At 48.4% G+C, this 17,822-nt stretch overlaps 1 protein-coding gene and 1 long non-coding RNA gene across 2 annotated transcripts in view; both read right to left on the reverse strand.

Annotated features, from left to right (window-relative positions):
• Positions 1–13,208: 13,208 nt before the first annotated feature.
• LOC135302019 (uncharacterized) lies at positions 13,209–14,338 on the reverse strand. Its single transcript, XR_010363706.1, has 2 exons — positions 14,053–14,338; positions 13,209–13,779 (listed from the first exon to the last, which is right to left on the reverse strand). It is a non-coding gene; the product is annotated as an uncharacterized LOC135302019 (long non-coding RNA).
• Positions 14,339–17,161: 2,823 nt separating this feature from the next.
• Positions 17,162–17,822, reverse strand: part of LOC135301983 (inositol 1,4,5-trisphosphate receptor-interacting protein-like 1) — a 5,798-nt gene continuing 5,137 nt past the window's right edge. The window contains exon 4 of the mRNA XM_064422563.1: positions 17,162–17,820. Within this exon, the coding sequence (XP_064278633.1) occupies positions 17,162–17,820 (659 nt within the window). The remainder of the gene's footprint in view (positions 17,821–17,822) is intronic.

The raw sequence follows: 17,822 nt of genomic DNA on the forward strand, positions 1-17,822 counted from the left end.
GAAGATGACATTGGGGTCTTTGCCTTCATCAAAGCTTGCTATGGGTTTCTCTCCACACCCACTGCAAAAGTCAGAGCTGGCCCTTTGCAGCCATCCCCCATCCACTGCCCTGGAGGCACGAAACTGCTGCAGGAAGGATTGCCCCACAAGCACCCAGCCTTCTCTCCTGCTGGAGAAAGGATTGGAAGGATTGCCCCATGAGCACACAGCCCTCTCTCCTGCTGGAGAAAGGATTGCCCCATGAGCACACAGCCCTCTCTCCTGCTGGAGAAAGGATTGCCCCATGAGCACCCAGCCCTCTCTCCTTCTGGAGGAAGGATTGGAAGGATTGCCCCACAAGCACCCAGCTCTCCCCCACCCTGGAGGAAGAAGGGCTCCCCGGGGAGCTGGCAGGGATCATCCTTGGAGCCAGGGACCAGAAGGACAGGGAAGTGCAAAGAGCAACCACAGCCACCCTGAAAACAAACCTCTTGATGCTACAGAGCAGCACAGGTCACCCAAACCATCTCCATGCAAGCCCCTCCTCCTTAACCCCACAGCAATCCATCACAAGGATGTCTCAAGGCAGTACATTTTGGAAATCCATCTTCCTTGTGTCTTGATTTCAACCCGGATTAACTGCTCTTTAATATCTAAAATAGCTTTTGTGTCAGATTTGATTTGTACAGGTGATGTTTATTTATTTCACAACATTCTTTCCCCCTTTTTTTGGCAACAACATAGCCGGTGATCCAGAGATACCTGCTCAAATTATAACATATCTAGAATGTTCAGAAGGCTTTAATAGCTCTTAATAAATATGATTATATATGATTGAAAGGCCTTAACCAATACAGAGAATCATTTGCCTGGGTGTGGTGCCAAACAAAGAAGTGCAACCTTGTTTGCTCCAAGGAGAAACTGAAAAAATCAAGAAAAATGAAGTGTTTAAACATATTGGCAGAGAGTAAAGAATAACACTGAATGATCAAATAGTCTGTGGGAGGGCACATGGGGCTCTGACAGAGTAAACTCAGATCAGAAGGTATCCCCAAGCCAAATAACAGCTGCTCTCTCTCTCTCTCTCACATGTGTCTTCAGAGCCCCCATGAGAGAAGGATTAGGGAAAAATCACCGTGGTGAAAACACCACTGCAAGAAAGGGCTGAGGGAAAGGGCTCGTGTCTCCTGCAGCCCTGCTCCTGCCCTGTCCTCTCCCCTCTTGGCAGGAGGAGAGAATTAATGCTGGGGAGGCAGGAGATGCATGCACAGACCTTCCAACCAGCTCAGGCTGGAGGTTTGGTTGATTTTGGCTGGAACTGTGTCCATGCCCCATGAAAAGCAAGCTCAGACCTGTGTCAGTACAGCTGAGCTGGCTGCTCTTCCATGGCAGATAAACAGTGATTGATAAAAAGCTGCCAACTGTTTAAATGACTGCCATAGGGGTCTATTTAATTTTTGTTTTATTTAATTTCTTTTTTCTTTGTATTGGAGTTTGCTAGCTTTTCTGCAGCAAGGCCATCCCAAGCATTTGGAACCCATCTGCAACCACTGCACATCCACTGCACATTGTCCAAAAGGATGTGATGGAGGGATCAGAGATTTAAACTTCCTCTCCCCTGTGGCTCCTTACAAGAGTCATTAAAAGCAGGCTTTTCAAACTTATCCTCTGATGATGAGGCACTGCTTTTTTTCCCATCCAATCTCCACATTTTCATTTCCACATCTGCCCTTTGGCTGAAAGAACTGCTCATAGAAAGACAGTGCTGCACTGCTGTTGGTAAAATGCTGGTTTTTTTTCATGCCATGAAGCTTCAATGAAACAGGAAATATTACAGCCTTTTGAAATCCATATAGAAATTGTAATAGTAGGGCTAATTATAAGAAATGGTCACTTTTCTGGGCCTCACATACAAATCTGTGCTTTTTAGATGTGCCTTTTGTCTCTGCAGGAGTCTGACTCTTTAGTGAAAGAAAATAAATACACAAGCAATTAGAACACTTCTTTTTGTGGAGGTTTTTTTCCTAAAGTAATCCATCCTAAAGACATCATGTACAGCATAAAATACATTGAAAATAAAATACATTGAAGATGTAAATACATTGTCGTCCTCAGGAACTGGAATTGCACCTGAATCCTTGCTCTGCAAAGGGCATGTAGACATATTTCAGTGCAAATATTGGAATTTCTTGAAGGTCAATGACCACAGATATAAATTATTTTATTAGGCAACACTAATCAGACTGAGACTGCTCTAATCAAAGGTGTGAGGAGTCAGCTTTGGCAGTGCAGAGCCTGTTAATCCGAGTGCCAGAGATGCTGAAACATTCCTTCATAGGCATGAGCCAAGCCCTGCAGACTGCCAAGAGCTGCCTCTGAAATTCATGGGAACTGGGAGTGTGGGGCACCTGGCAAGATGAAGCTTGCTGTAGAAACCTCTTTGGAAAGGAAGGGAGTTGCATACCAGGGGCTGGTGCAGTAAATTGGCTGTGGCCTTGGCCAGCATGAGCCAGCACTGGGATCATGGTGTAGGGAACTCACAAAGCAGCGTGGGGAATGTGCAGCTTGAGCTTTTCCAGGCTGGAATTTCATTCATACAGCCTCCATCACATGGCTCACTCTTCCATGGTTTTACAACAAAACCTTGGGTTGTGTCTCAGGAAAGTCTATTTTGCCCAGAGAAAGGAGGAGGTTCTCCACCACTGGTGCTGGAAAACCTCAGTGTCTTTGCACAACCCTGCTGGGAAATGGGCAGAGGATCCCAGCAACTGCTGAGCCAGTGCCCAGCCTTGGCACTGACCTGGAGAGATCTGCAAGAGAGCTGAGCTTGGTTAAACCTTCACCCGAGCCCAGACAGAGAATGGAAAAAACCAGATTTTCCCTCTGCCACCTGTTTAAGCTCCAAAGTCAAGATGCACAAAGCCAAACATGCTGATGGGATGTGCACCCACACATTCCCACTGTGCTGGCACTGCTGAGGCACCTCCAGCCCTGGGGGCAGTTTTGGGTCCCCCATGATGAGACATTGAAGGGCTGGAGTGTGTCTGGAGAAGGGAACAGAGCTGGGAAGGTCTGGAGCACCAGGAGAGGCTGAGGGAGCTGGGAAGGGGCTCAGCCTGGAGCAAAGGAGGCTCAGGGGGGACCTTGTGGCTCTGCACAGCTCCTGCCAGGAGGGGACAGCCAGGGGGTTGGGCTCTGCTCCCCGGGAACAAGGACAGGATGAGAGGAAATTACCCCAAATTGCACCAGGGGACGTTTAGATTGGATATTAGGGAAAATTTCCTCATGGAAAGGGTGGTCAGGCATTGGAAGGGGATGTGCAGTTCCCATCCCTGGAAGGATTTAAAAGCTGTGTGGATGTGGCACTTGAGGACATGGGTCAATGGTGGCCTTGGGAATAGTTGGACTCCATGATGTTAGAGGGCTTTTCCAACCCCAGTGAGTCCATGATTCTGTTTTCCAAGAGGTTCCACACAGTTCACCAGCCCCTCAGCTTTGCAGGAGGGTAGGTCAAAAATTGTTGGAGCCATTGTAGTGGCTGGAAATCACCAGGAGAGGATGAGGTAACATGGCCAAGACCAATGGCAGAACAAAAAACCCAAAGGGTAGAAATGCCCTGTGAAATATTTTTGCTGATATTTTGTGTTTTGAAGCTCATCCCTGCAGGTATTTTCCTGAAGCCAAATTCACTGGTGTTGTCATGAGGATTTTTTCAGTTGTTCCTGCAGCAAACCTTGCTTTCCTGGCATCTGACCTCCTTTCTTACTGGTGATTCTTATCTCTGAGTTGAGCAAAGCACATGAAATATGATTTCATCTGCTCGGGAAGCAGGTAAGAAGGATAAGAAGAGATAAGAAGGAGCTGGTTGGCCAGTGTGAGATGCAAAGAAGATTACAGGAACTTTGCACCACTCCTGCACAAACAAGGTAGCCGATGAAGCCTGTGAGAAGCAATGATCAGGGCTCACCCCAGAATATCTGGTGCACCTGATATGAATTTTGATGGGACCAAGTCTCTGGCTTTTTTTTTTTTTTGGTAGGGTTTTGTAGCAGGCACAAGGCCTGCAAGGCCCTGGAGATCAGAAGCCTGAGCTAGGAAATACCAAAGTCAGCATGACTAAGGTTTTTAGAAGCCCCTCTCTTCCGCCTTTCGGACCCTGTTATCTCTCTGTATATTCATAGGTCACTTTTCCCCTGACCCTTACTATTGGACAGTTTTCAATCCCCCTGTAAGGTATAAAAACCCCTAGCTCTGCCCGGTTCGGCAGAGGAGAGCTGTCAATGGACCCTTTGCGGAGACCCCAATAAAGAACCCTGCGGAACCCGCACAGCGCTGCTCTCTCTCTCTCTGCGTCTGCTGCGGCGATACCCAGGGTGACGGCCCCAGGCATGCTAAAAGAGCTGAAATCACTAAAGAGCTGAGCTGCAAATCACTATAGCTGCCTGGGCTGCCTGAACCCCCCGCTGGGCGATCCTGGACCCTCGTTGAGCTATCCTGGACAACCGGCCTCCCCGCTGGGCTTCTGCCCCGGGGGGCCATAGGGTTTGATTATGCACAAAATACCAAAATAAAATAAACAAATATACCCCATTATCTGCCCTATTCCAGCCCCCCTGAGCTGGACAATGAAATTTCCTAGAACCACAGAATGTCCTGACTTGGAAGGGACACTCAAGTATCACCAAGTCCAACTCCTGGCCATGTACAGGACACCCAAGTGCCACACCATGTGCCTGAGAGTGTTGTCCAAATGCTCCTGGAGCTCTGGCAGCCTTGGGACCATGACCACTTCCCTGGGGAGCCTGTGCAGTGCCCAATCACCCTCTGTGTGAAGAAATTTGACCCAATTCTGAAGACATCTAACCCAGTCCAGCTCTCTGGGGCATTAGAAGTCAGTTTAAGTGACCTCTTCTCTCCTTACACATTTACTTCCTTATTTCAACCAGTAGGTCTCATTAAGTTTATTGTTTTCAGATCCCAGTTTTACAGGGGAAAATGTTTGGATTTTATTGTTATCATATGCTGTGAAGGTTTGACCCAAAATCTAGTCTAAACAAGAACACTGTACAAAAAGAAAGTGGCTTTTTGATCCAAGGACCTTGCACAACAAGCCACAAACATTTTGTAACAACAGCTGGTCCAGGGGTCCTGCCAGGACATGATCCTGGCTTGGCTTTTGAGAAGGAATTCTTGGCTCTGAGGGTGGGGAGGCCCTGGCACAGATTGTCCAAGGAAGTTGTGGCTGCCCCTGGATCCCTGGAAGTGTTCCAGGCCACGTTGGACAGGGCTTGGAGCAGCCTGGGATGGTGGAAGGTGCTCCTGCCATGGCAGGGGGTGGAATGGGATGGATTTTAAAGGTTCCTTGCAATCCAAGCCATTCTGTGACTCCATGACAAGAGAGCAGAGTCCCACGTGGTGTTTACTCACACTAGGTAATTTCTGGACCAGAGCAGCTTTTGGAACGTGCCTTGCCTTATGCCCAGAGCAGCTGTAGGTCCTGCTGACACTCTGAGTCACACTGAACAAGGCTGGAAAAAAAAAGTCTTGGTCTTGCTACAAACACAGCCAGGCCACCATCATCTTCTCCAAAGCCAGGATGTTACCCTGGGACTCTCCACACTGCAAGCCGTTCCATGCAGATGCACCTCTGATCTTCTTCAAAGCTCCTCTGGCTTTCCTGGGGCTGCAGATGGCTCTGGGATCTGCTGCTGGAGCAGGCTGGAGCAAGTGCTCAGAGGAAGGAGCCAGCAGAGAGTGAGTCCAGCTCAGAGGAGCTGCTGTGGCTGCCCACTGGCTTTGCAGATCCTAAATCCTCCAGAGCCCCTCTGCATGGGGGGGTGGGTAAGAGGGAAGCAGAGGAAGATCTGGACTCTTGCTTTTGGTCTTAAGTTGAGTTTATTGTTCCTTATCTACAAAGTTTTTCTGTCTGTCCAGCCGAGGTCTGATCAGCAAGACAGCCAAGGGCACTCTCTCCCGCCCACGGGGCGGTTGTCTCTTTTATAGTGAAAACTACGTATTAGATATTTACCTTTAATTTCCAATACTTTTCGCCCTTGTTGGCAAGTGCACTTTCCCTATGAACCAATCCACACATGCCAACATCATCCTGAACATGGATGCCAAGGAGAAGAAAGAAGAAGGACAGGGCACGCCCAAATCCCTCCGTCTTGGGACTCCCGACCCATGCACAGAATTCTAAACCCCCCCTGTACAACATATAAAACCCCCCTGTACAGTGCATTATAATTCAAGTTTTATCAAGTGAATATCATCCCCTCACCATTCAGGCTTGAAATTCTCTCATTTCCTCACATTCAGGTGCCTTTGGCTTCCTGCCAGGGTCTCTGAGCCCCTGCCAGGGCTTTGAGACATCCAGGGCATCCAGAGAGATGCTCTGGGTTCCGACAGGAAGACAGCAGCAAAATTCAAACCTGAGAATGTTGCTGAACACTGCTTGAAATTCCCTTGAGATTTCAAGGATGAGGAGGGACGCTGAACACCCTGAAGTCCTCCTTTTCCAAACATCACTATTTTCCACACAATGGAAAATAAAGTATCCTCTCTAATGCATGGTGAAAAGGTCAAACCCATTGCAATTTGGGAATATAATACTTCTGACCAGGGCTTTCCTGGGGAAAACATTTCCCAGAAATTTTTGACATTACCAATCTTTGAAAAGTACTTGAGCCATGAATGGTGATAATAGGAGGAAAAAAAATTAGGCAGATGTCTTGTATGACCACGAGATGGCAGCTGGAGCCTGGGAAGTCCTTTGGAGACACAGTAGCTCCTCTGGAAAACCAAGTCATTTGCCAGCCCACATTTGGGAATATGCACCTGCACCGTGTTGGCTATGAACATTTTGCATGTGTGCTCCAAGCTCTGGAATATCTGAATACCCCTTTAATTTCGCTGCTCCTCTGAGCCTTCCTCCATTAGTCAGTATCAAACAAATGGTTTTAAGCAAAGTAATCCCTGCTGATATGAAAACAGCAGCACATCTGGTCTAACACCGCTGTTAGGCTCCAGTCTGCTCTGACACCTAATTCAAGAGAGACCCAGCTCTGCCTGCCTCGTGCCACCACCACTCCTGCCTGCAATTTCTTCTGGAGCTGGACTTTAAATGGCTGATTATGTGTGGCCACATTTCAGCAGCAGCTTAAGCAGGCCCTTGGATGCCCTTCATCCCTGCAGTGCAATTTGCTTGTGCTCAGGCTCTGCAAAGCTCTGATGGAGATGCCTCACCAGGACTTGAGAGAGGATTCACAAGCAGTTGAACAACACCTGGATGAAGGCAGTGTGAGGTCTGAGGTTTCTCAGCCTTGTTAAAGTCCTCACAAAGACCAGAGAAATGTGAACTGGAAAGTGGTGCTTTAGGGCAGAAATTAATTATCCTGGAAGAAGGAAGGAATGATTGCTTCCATAGGTGGATTTTAAGACTGTGGAAGAAGCACGTGGAGTGGTCAAGGTAGTAATTTGGAAATCCTGCTGTGAAGCCATTTGGTTTGGAGTCAGCCTACAAGAGGTGTCAATGCACTTGGCTGCTTTACCCAGAAGTGACAGCTTGGTACACTTCATCCCCACCTTCCCCAGCTGTTCTGCATATGCCAATGCTGTGCAGGAATTCTGCCCTTTGCATAATGGAAAACATGATAAAATTTCCATATTTCTGCCTGTTGGAAATCTTCACGTGGTGTTCAGCCATCACTGCGCATCTTTACTCCCTCCCAGCTCTGTAATTCCCTTCTGAGCTGTTGTTCTTCCAGCTGGAGAGTTGATAATCATGACAAAAGTTGATAATCATGACAATGAGCAATTTCTCAGCTAAGCCAGGTAACAGCACCTGCCACTTCAGAACCACCTTCAAGAACAAAGGAAAATGGTATTCAATTTGTAATTCCTGCTATTGTACTGGTTGGCACAACTGGAGCTAGAGGAAGATGGAAGGATTTACCCACATCCCAAGCTAGGACAGACCCAACCCCTAAAGCCTGGTATCCCCCAAGATGACCACGTTGCCCATGATATCTCCTGCTAGAAGAAAACATCCCTGCTCCTCTCTTCTCTTGCTTCCACATGCCATGAGGAGGTATTTCCTAGGATCTCTCATGTTTCTCACGACAACAGGAAGGATTTCTTGGCAATTGGGAGGCAGTAGGAAGGAGTTGCAGGGGGAATGCTGAGCAGAACAAGGAGGAAATTGTTATGGGCCCTGGAAAAAGGTGAAGAAACATCACAATGATTTCTGCACTTCTCAAACAGTTTGGTTTGTGGGATGGGAGCTGCCACTGCTGTGGGTGAATTTTAGTGTGCTTTCCTCCTTCCAAAGGGTGTCAGCTGTTTTTATGGGACAGGGGAACACAGCCAGATCAGAGCTGTTCAATTCTCTCTCCCTTGACCCATTGTGAGTCATTTACAAAGGTTTAGACTAATTTAAAGCAAAGATGAATTTTGGAGCTGCTTTACTGAGGCCTGATCCAAGGACCAGCTAGGTTACCAGTCACCTTCCCTCTGACATCAGAGGGCATTAGGATGGGATTTATGCATTTGGGAGAGGTTTTCTAATAATTTATTTAAACACTGGATAGGGCAGCAGTGATCCAAGTCAGGCTGAGGGTTCAAGATTAGCACTCAAGAAGAATGCCAAGACCTGTGGATTTGCATGTAGTTTGGAAAAGGGGCAGTAACCTTGGGAATAGTATAGTCTTCAGGAGGAATGGACAATTCCCACCCCTTTCTCCCCTCATCTTCAAAGCTTCTGTATCCCAGTGACATCCCCTTGCTGTTCCTGGGCCTCTGTAGGCTCTCAGGAGCCAGATCATACAATCATGGGGTGGTTTGAGTTGGGAGGGACTTTAAAGACCATATCATTCCAACACTCTGACATAAGCAGGGATACCTCCCACTACCCTGGGTTGCTCCAGCCTGGCATTGAACATTTCCAGAGACAGGGCAGCCACAGCTTCTCTGGGCATCCTGTGGCAGGGCCTCACCACCCTCACAGGGGAGAATTTCTTCCTAATCAGGTCTCACACTGATGGGCTCATACTGTTCCTGTCCCACTGCTTTCAGAGCATTGTCCATAATCACCAGCTTCCCATGGATGCAGAGAAACCTCAGCTTCTGGAGATGGTTCACTGTGCAATGGAATGCATGGGGTCTGTGTGTCTTGGTGTGAAAGTGCTTTTATAGCCGGGAGCTGGGATACCACTTGATGTCCCATGTAGGAGAAGAAGGGAATTAAAATCCAGGAAAGTGACCTTATAGATCACATCAGGGATCATGAATTGCAGAATGTGAAAGCCAGGAAAGCTTTGCAAATTTGAAAGTAAGGAATCATAGTATCATTTACATTTGAAAAGCCCTCTAAGTTCATTGAGTCCCACGGTTCACCCAGCACTGCCAAAGCCACCACTAACCTATGTCCCCAAGTGCCACATCTACAAGAAACTGAAAGGATGCATTGAGAAAAGTAAACCAACATCATCCCTTGGTCATTGCAGAGGGCAGTGTCTTCCTGCAGCAGAGCTGTTTGCAGGCTCCAGTGATGTTACTGGGAATGTCTGGCTTGCCGTGGGATGGGACACTGGAAAGGGAATGAGCCTTTACTGTGCTAAAACATACAGATCAAATGACACTTTGGGTGTCCCTCAGCAGCTCCTAAGCCCTCCTTCCCTGCTCAATATGAGGCAGACCTGTTCCATCACAGCAGTGCCTGTAGGTGAGAGCTCACAGGTGCACAGGGAGCTCCCAGCACAGCAAAACTGCTCCAATTCTGCTCCCTCAGGGCACAGGCAGTGAGAGGAGCACTGGGAAGAGCTGTGGGCTGTAATATCCCAATTATGCCCTCTGCTAGAGAGGATCTAGTGTGAGACTGATGGAGTGCTTCATGGAAGGGGGGGTCAGAACTAGGTGATCTTTAACATCTCTTCTGACCCAAACCATTCTGATTCTTTCTGCTTTCCTGTCTGGGTAATGTGGACAAAGACTTGGAAGATGTTCTGGCTTAAGACCAGGAGCATGCAAAGAATAGCTCCATCATGCAACCTGCTCTCCTGAAGCTGTTGAGGCAGCTGAGATCTCTTCAGACACAAACATCCGTCTCTTGTTAGGATGTTGCTTCTGCAGCCTGGCTCAGGGAAGCACTTGCACAACTTGCCAGCCCATCCCTTGGCCCAGCTCACAGAACTTGGGCTGCCATGGATCCTGTCTGACCAGGGGCAGGCTCACAGCTGTGCCTCAGTTGTGTGGAGAACTCGGGATCATAAAAAGAGCTGAAAACTGGGACACCCCTGAGGGTTTGTTTCCACAGTCACCCCCAGCCATAAATATGAGGGCTGTGATTTCTAAATCCCATCCTCCAGATTTCTTTCTGGCAGATGTCTGGGTGCTTTTCTCATTGCACACTTTCAGTTTTGCAGTGTCTGGTCACAAATTCCTGTGCACAGCATGGGATGAGTTTGTTGACCCAGGGTCTGCAGTGAGCAGGGTTCTGTCGACCAAAGCAAGAGGCTGCTGAAAGCAAGAGGAGTGAAAGGCCAGGCTGGACGGGGCTTGGAGCAACCTGGGCTAGAGGAAGATGTCCCTTCCACTTGGAACAAGATAAATTTAAGGTCCCTTCCAATATTCAAATCTTTCTGTGAAAGAGAGTCATTCTCACCCTCAAGAAACTGGGCCAGTCAATTTCTTTTCTGAAGATCTGCCCATTGATACCACTTCCTTATCTCTTTCCACAAGCAATAAATATAAAGACAAATCAGTGTTTTTTTCTGCAGTGCCCACAGACAGAGTGAAATTCTTGGTGTGGAAATGTCACCATTGTGATGTTCCTTCAACCTGTGGAAGACAGTGCACTCCTGCCATCTCATGGACATTTCATGAACAGGGAGGAATTCTTTAAAAGGAAGAGGGGATTATGATGAATTGTTCTTCAAATTTGTTTCAGCAGTTGAGAATTTAGCTAAGTATTAAATAGATTAATTTTTTTTGCCTTTTTGCAGGCTTTTGATTATGCAGTTTTCATAATGAACTCAGTGTGGTTGTTTCTGATTTGGCCCTGTGGAATCTGGCAGGGAGCCTCTGTCTGAATGCAAGACTTGCTGCATCCAGATTTGATTCCTTTTCCTTGGCACGGCTTTGCCTCCTGCTGATGGAAACTTTAAAGAAAAAAAAAATACCATGACATCTGAAACACTGCCAAAAAACATCATCATGCTTTCTGGCTGCTATCTATTGTGCAATACAAACCTCTTAAGATTTAATATTTCTAAAACTGTGGTGCACCTGTTTGCAAGAGAAACTACCTTGTCACATGATGACGTGTTTTGCCAAATCACTTAAAAAAAAATTTATTAGCTTTAGAGTGTGAGTTCCCTCCCCTCCCTCCCTCTTTTTCCTTCTCCACCCCAAATTTCTCCATGCAAAACTCCTTCTTCCAAGAATTGATATCTGTAATTATATGATGCATTTCCCACCCTCTGGTTTTGACTGATCCTTTTCAACTACCTACAGTGAGAGCTGCAATGACTGGGTGCATTTATCTGGAAGACACTGGTGCCTGCTGTACCAAGTTTATACCAGATAAACCCCAGTTTGGCCCAGCTGGGATCTTGCCAGTGCCTGCAAGGTCACATTGGTTCAATCAACACTTCACTACCCATCGCTGGACTGAAGAGGGCTCTGCTGTCTGGCCAAACCTCTCCGTCTGCCACAAAAGAAAGTTTCTTCTTCAGCTTGAGTTTATTTCAGCTGTTTTTCAAGGTAGATTTCAGTTCCACAACTGCTTGGCTGGGAAGGGAATCTGAGACAGAGCTAGATGTCGCAGGTGGGTTCGGGTGGGCCAGGAGAGCTTGGAGTGAAGAAATCTTTTCAAAAACAAGTGGCATCACTTCACTTTGCTCCCATCTGGTAGATCAAAGTATTGCTGAGTGATAACGTCTACCAAGTCGCCTTCCAAGTGTCACAGAGATAAGGTGCTTTGCTCAGGTTACACTTGCTTGTTGCTGGTCTTGCTGTCACTAGAGCGAGCACAAACAGAGTGTGCACACTTCAGGGATTGCTCTTGAAAAACCTTCTCCTAGTTTTCAGAAGAGTGGCAGCATGGTTCCACTTTCACCCCCCTTTGCACAATTGTTTTCCTGCTCTTCAGGGAGCAGAAGGGCTGGGTGCAAATTTTGGATCAGAACCAATTCAGCACTGTAGTTGAATTCAAGATGAACTTGCAAAATCTAGATTCTGGAAGAGCACATGTTAGAGAAAGACCAGGAAAGATGGTTTTCTTCTTCTTTGTGGTCTTTTACTTGATCATTTGCCTAAAGTTTGCTTTAGAAATTAGGCCTTATGCATAATATCTGGCCTATACCTAAATATTTACACCCTATCTAGATAGTTATTATTTAGCAAAATTCCTCCCGCCTCTCTTTCATACTTCTTCCTGTAAGCCTCTCCTTGAGTTCTTATGTCCTCTGCTTCAGCTCTTCTGGACTCTGCTCTCTGCCTCATTGCTTCTGTTGTGTAGATACTCCAGAGGCCTGAAAACAGGAGCAGCACTTCAGCACCAGTCCAGAAGTGACAACAGTGTGCAGGAAATAAGGTCACCTTTCCCTCTGAAGGGATCTGCTGTGGCAAGGCCCCCTCTGGTTTTCTCCTCCATGGAGCAGTTTGCATGCAGAGTGTGGGCTGATATTCCCTGGGCATTGTCCTCCTCATCCTTGGCATCCCCTTGCAGAGCCTCAGCCCCTGCATCCTGTCAGGGCCCCAGAGCAGGTGGGATATTCCCAGAGGAGAGGAGCCGCTGTGTCCCCATTCCCCCTGTGCCCCTTATGTCCCTGTGTTGAGGGGGGCACAGAGAGGATGGGGACTCCTGCCTGCCCCGTGTCCTGTCTGCCTGTGAGGCCTGTCCCAGGGCAGCTGGGCTGTCATTCCTGTCCTGTGTCCCCCTGTCCCTGCTGGCCCTGCTGTCATGGCCTCCTGCAGCGTTCCACACCCTACACAGCCATGGTGGCTCCTGAGCTCTGCAGGGACCCAAGTGACAGTCTGAGTGGGGGCACTCCTGGTTTTCTTGCATTTGGCACCCCGCACAGCAGGGGATGGATCACAGCACCAAAGGAACAGCTGCTAGAGGGGAGGAAAGGAGCCTCTGCATGGCCAAGGGGTGCTGTGGTGCCCCTCTGTCAGGAATTCCCCACAGCTGACACCTGGGCCCAAGGTGGACACTCACAGACACAGAGTTTGTTCAGGCATTGCCTTTATTGCATCATTGCACAGACAGAGACTCTCAGGGGGAACACACTCTCCCTGAAGAGAGGAGGGCAGTCACTGTCATTATCAAATCAGAATAACATATTTTACAAATTGAAATGAAGAAATTGTGATTACAGTAATCTTAACTGCAATCTGTAATAATCTATATATTACACATTAATAATACAACAAAAATTTATTTTTTCACGTGGATTATGTAAAATTCAGTGTTTAACATAAAGATTTAGCATATTTAAATTGTGATTAATTACTAGAATTCCTATTAAATTTGCTGAATAATAGTTAATCTATAAAGTAAATAATACTTTAAGGTACTTAACTGTTACTTATTATTACCATCATAGTGATATTTTACTTGAGTATTATTCTGCATTAAAATTAATGAAATTAGGAAAAGAGTGCTCAGTAGAGTTATTTTACAATAAATGCCTAAAATACTGGAAATATTTCTAAACTATTTAAAAATTGGCATCAGTCTTTCGTCATTTGGCCCGATCCTCCTTCAAATGCCTCTATCCTCCAGCAAATCAAAAGCTTCTGCATGGAAGAGTGGAAAGAGAGACATTAATATAGATAGAGTAACTGTAGCTACAATGAAGAGCTAGAGCGAAGAGGGGCAGGGCCTGGCAGGAGCCCTGAGCCTCTGGCACGGCTTTGCAGGGCTGTGCTGGGCAGCAAGCGCAGCTCTGTGCGCTGGCTGCTCACAAAGATGTGCGGCTGGCCTTGGTCAGCCCAGAGAGCATCTCCAGCAGGAAGCTTTTCTTCACACAGGCCACTGCCCGTGCTCCTCCAAAAGCCTGCCCAGCCTACCTTGACCATGCTGTTTGTTTCCCTATTCATTTGAACCAGCCTGGCCATTTGCTTTTGCAGTTGTCTCAAGGCCTTGCGCATTTGCTCCATCTCTTTGTTTCTCTTCTTAAGGAGCCACCTTCTTCGCTCGATTCTCATCCTCCTCCTTCTGGCCTCCTCTGCAGCTCTCTGGGCCACTGCTCTCTGCCTCATGGCCGCCCTTCTGCGCCTGAGCCACCAGGCCAAAGGCAGGAACAGCGTGTGAGCAATTGCCCAGAATTGCTGCAGCTGCTGCAAGGCAGCCAGGAGCCAGGCTCCCCAGCCAGGCTGAGGTGGCTCTGGGGGAGCCGGTTTCAGCTCCTCGGCAGTGTGCTGCACATCCCCATAAAATCTGTCCACCAAGGCAAGTGGGAATGGGAAGATGAGCAGCAGAATCACAGCCAGGACTGATCTGTCCGCCATGGTCTGCAGGAGGAGAGAGACAAGGGTTTCACTGGGGCTAGAAGGGAGCTGTGGGGGCTGAAGGGAGGCCCGGAGGTGCAGGGCTGTGAGGGCAGGAAGCAGAGGGCCCCAGAGAGCTGGCAGGCAGCAGGGCCTGTCCCAGTGGGGCAGCAGCAGCCCCATGCCCTGGGCAAGGCTGTGGCCCGAGTGGCTGGCCCTGCATGCAAGGGGACAATGCAGGCCCGGGTGCGGCGCTTGTGCCCCGGGCCTGGCCCAGCCCGGCCCTGCCACATGCGCACTCACCGCTTGCCCAGGCTGTGCTGGGCCAGCGTTACCTGCGGGGGCCTGTTCTAGCGGCCCCCATTGTGACACGCTGTCCCTGATGTCACCCGTGCCAGAGGCATCACAGCCGGGCCAGCCCCGCCCTTGCTCCCCAGCCCAGCTCAGGGGCTGCGAGTGGGCCCAGCAATGAAAGCCCTGGCACCACCCAGTGCAGCCCCTCTGGGAGAGAATGGGCCCCAGGATCTCCCTTCACAAAGGAGGCTGAAGTCTTCAGACCTTTCCTTGAAGGGAAAAGAATATAACTAATAATGTTGAATATGATACATAATATCATGTATGCGAGTGCTGGAGGTGATATTGTAATGGCACTGTTTTTTCTCTGAGTGGAATAAATTAGTCTGGCTCACTTTTTCCTGCTTGAGACTTCCCAGATCCAGTCCCTCCAAGACCTCTGTGAAACCTTCCCAATATCGGACATCATGGAGAAGGAAGAGTAGCCAGAACCCCACCAGGCTGCTCTTGGTCCAGAAGCCGCACAGGGCTGGTTCTGGCAGAGAATTGTAGCTCTTCTGTGAAAGCGTTGCACAAACCAACCACTGGTATTGTAGCAGAAGAGCTGAGCAAGGCGCAGGAATGTCATGCCAGAGTGCATTAATGTGCTCCAGCTGGCAGGGCCTGAGCGCCCGCCCTGCGCCCTGCCGCAGGCACGGACAGGCCAGGCCCCGCTTGCTGCCCTCATGGCGGCACTCCTGGCCCCAGCGCTCTCCAGGGCCTTCTCCAGGGGCACCTTCCTGCGGCCTTTGAGTCCCTGCCCGGGAGCCAGCAGAGACCTGCAGAGGGGCTGTTGCCAAGGGCCTGCAGGCACAGCGCCAGGGCCAGCGGCTTCCCAGTGCCACAGGAAGGGCGGCCTTAGGCTGCAGATGGGCAAGGAATTCTGGCCTCGGAGGCTGCTTGGGGCTGGCCCACGCTGCCCACAGAAGCTGTGGCTGCCCCATCCCTGGCCGTGTTCCAGGCCAGCTTGGATGGGCCTTGCAGCAACGTGGCCTGGCACAAGGTGTCCCTGCCCTTGGCAGCTGGGCTGGAACAAGACAACCTCTAAGGGGCCCTTCCAAGCCAAACCTTTCTGGGACTCTGTGACCAGAGGGGCTGGATGCAACTTGGCTCAATTTCTGTTTCAAGCCAATTCAGCACTCTCCCTTTGATTTCAAGGAATCTGTTCATGAACCCAGATTCACAGTGTGTGGCATTGAACGCCACTATGCGCCTGGCTGAGATCAATAAAACCATGCACACTCCAGATTCTGAAAAATTGCATTTTATTGAAACAGGAGCAAATAATTTCCCAGCTTGCCACTCAGAAATGCCCTAACTTTGGAGCATTAATATTGGCCCCAACACATAGCAACACTGCATATGTCTTTACATGTATATAAATATGATACAATAAATGAAATATATTATAAACATGCAGTATATAATACATATTACACAGTTATATTCAATTATAATTTATACAACATCTATATAAGCTATGTATATTATATAAGTTATAAATATATTTATTTAATGGAAAGCCTTCCAGACAGAAATATACTAAGAGCAACAATATATGTCACAAGAGAAAGTGACACTTAATACTTGTTATACTCTAACAATTTAAACGTAATTACACATTCAACCCTTTAAAGTTACTTGTTATCCTCACATCATAATTATATATTTCGTATATTTTATGTAATTTCCATCAGAATAGTGCTTTGTTCTATGGTAATATACAAGTATATATAATTTATAAAAATTATAGTTGATAAAAGGAATACACTATATATATATATATATATATGTGAAATAAAAATCGAGATTCCTCTGCATAAAAAATTTCTGGTCAACTCCAATCCTTGTGGTCCAGTCCTGTTGTGAAGGTGTCCATTCCAGGGAGAAGGAGAGGCTCCATCCACTGACTGGTCCTGGGCGAGCAGTGCCGATTTTTCCTCTTGGTCCTTCTTGCCCAGTTGTTTTTCTCTTTCTCTGTCCCACATTCCCACTTCTGTCATGCTTGAAATTTTGCCCCTTTTCAAAGGCCGGGAAAAGCTGCATGTTGCAGGTGGGCTTTGGAGAGGTTGGCCCTGCTTGTACGGTACGTGTTCTCTTTGTGTGCTTTTTCAGCAATGGGAGAGTTCCTAGGCAAGCAGGGCTCAGTGCGGTCGGGGCGCTTTGTTGGCAAATGAAAAGATGCAAGGAGGTAGAAGACAGCCGCCCGTGGCCCTGCACCTGCTGAGGCGGCAGGAGAGGCAGTGGGACCTTTGCCAAAGCTTTGCAGGCATCCTCTTCTCCTGAAAGCACCAAATGGAGGCTGCAAGGTGGTCCTCTGCTGGCAGCTGCGAGCAGCACAAGCACAGCTCTGTGCTCATAGCCATAAATCTTCCCCTTCATCCGGTAAATCCTCAGCAAGAAGGATTCTTCTGAACCACTTGTAGAGAATGTGGTACTCATAGAGTGCATGGGCATGGGCAGCTGGCTGCTGGGCCAGGTGCTGGAGGAGATTGTATGGCTCAGCTCTTTGGACATCTGCGGGTAAGTTGATGTCCTGAGGAAGCCTCTGGTTGCCCACAATGAAGTGGTGGAGGCATTTTGCTCGCAGACATAAGTGCAGGCTGTTGATGATATCCAGCAGTCGTACCACGAGATCTCTCCTGCGCCACTCTGAGACGGGTGTGATGTTGAGCAGGTGCATGACAATGGTCTTCATGGTGTAGGTGGAAAAGCTGAAGCCCAGAGGAAGACGGGTGAAGAACTGCAGGCATTTGAGGTGCAGGCTGTCAGGGGGGGCCTGCCTGGCAATGTGCTTGAAGAACTCAACCTCTGCCACAGCGTAGGACTCGGGCCAGGTTGTGCTTGCTGTGTAGGCCTCTCTAGGCTGGCTGCACACAAAGATGGCTGAGTCACCTCTCCGCACGCCGAAGAACAGCTCAGTCCTGAAGCTTTCCTGCCCGTAGGACACCTGGAATTGGCAGGAGCGTGTGGAGGGCATCAGCCTTAAATGCCAGTTGTGTGACTGAGGCAGAGCT

This window comes from Passer domesticus, chromosome 6 (assembly GCF_036417665.1).
Source record: "Passer domesticus isolate bPasDom1 chromosome 6, bPasDom1.hap1, whole genome shotgun sequence".
Lineage (NCBI taxonomy): Eukaryota > Metazoa > Chordata > Aves > Passeriformes > Passeridae > Passer > Passer domesticus.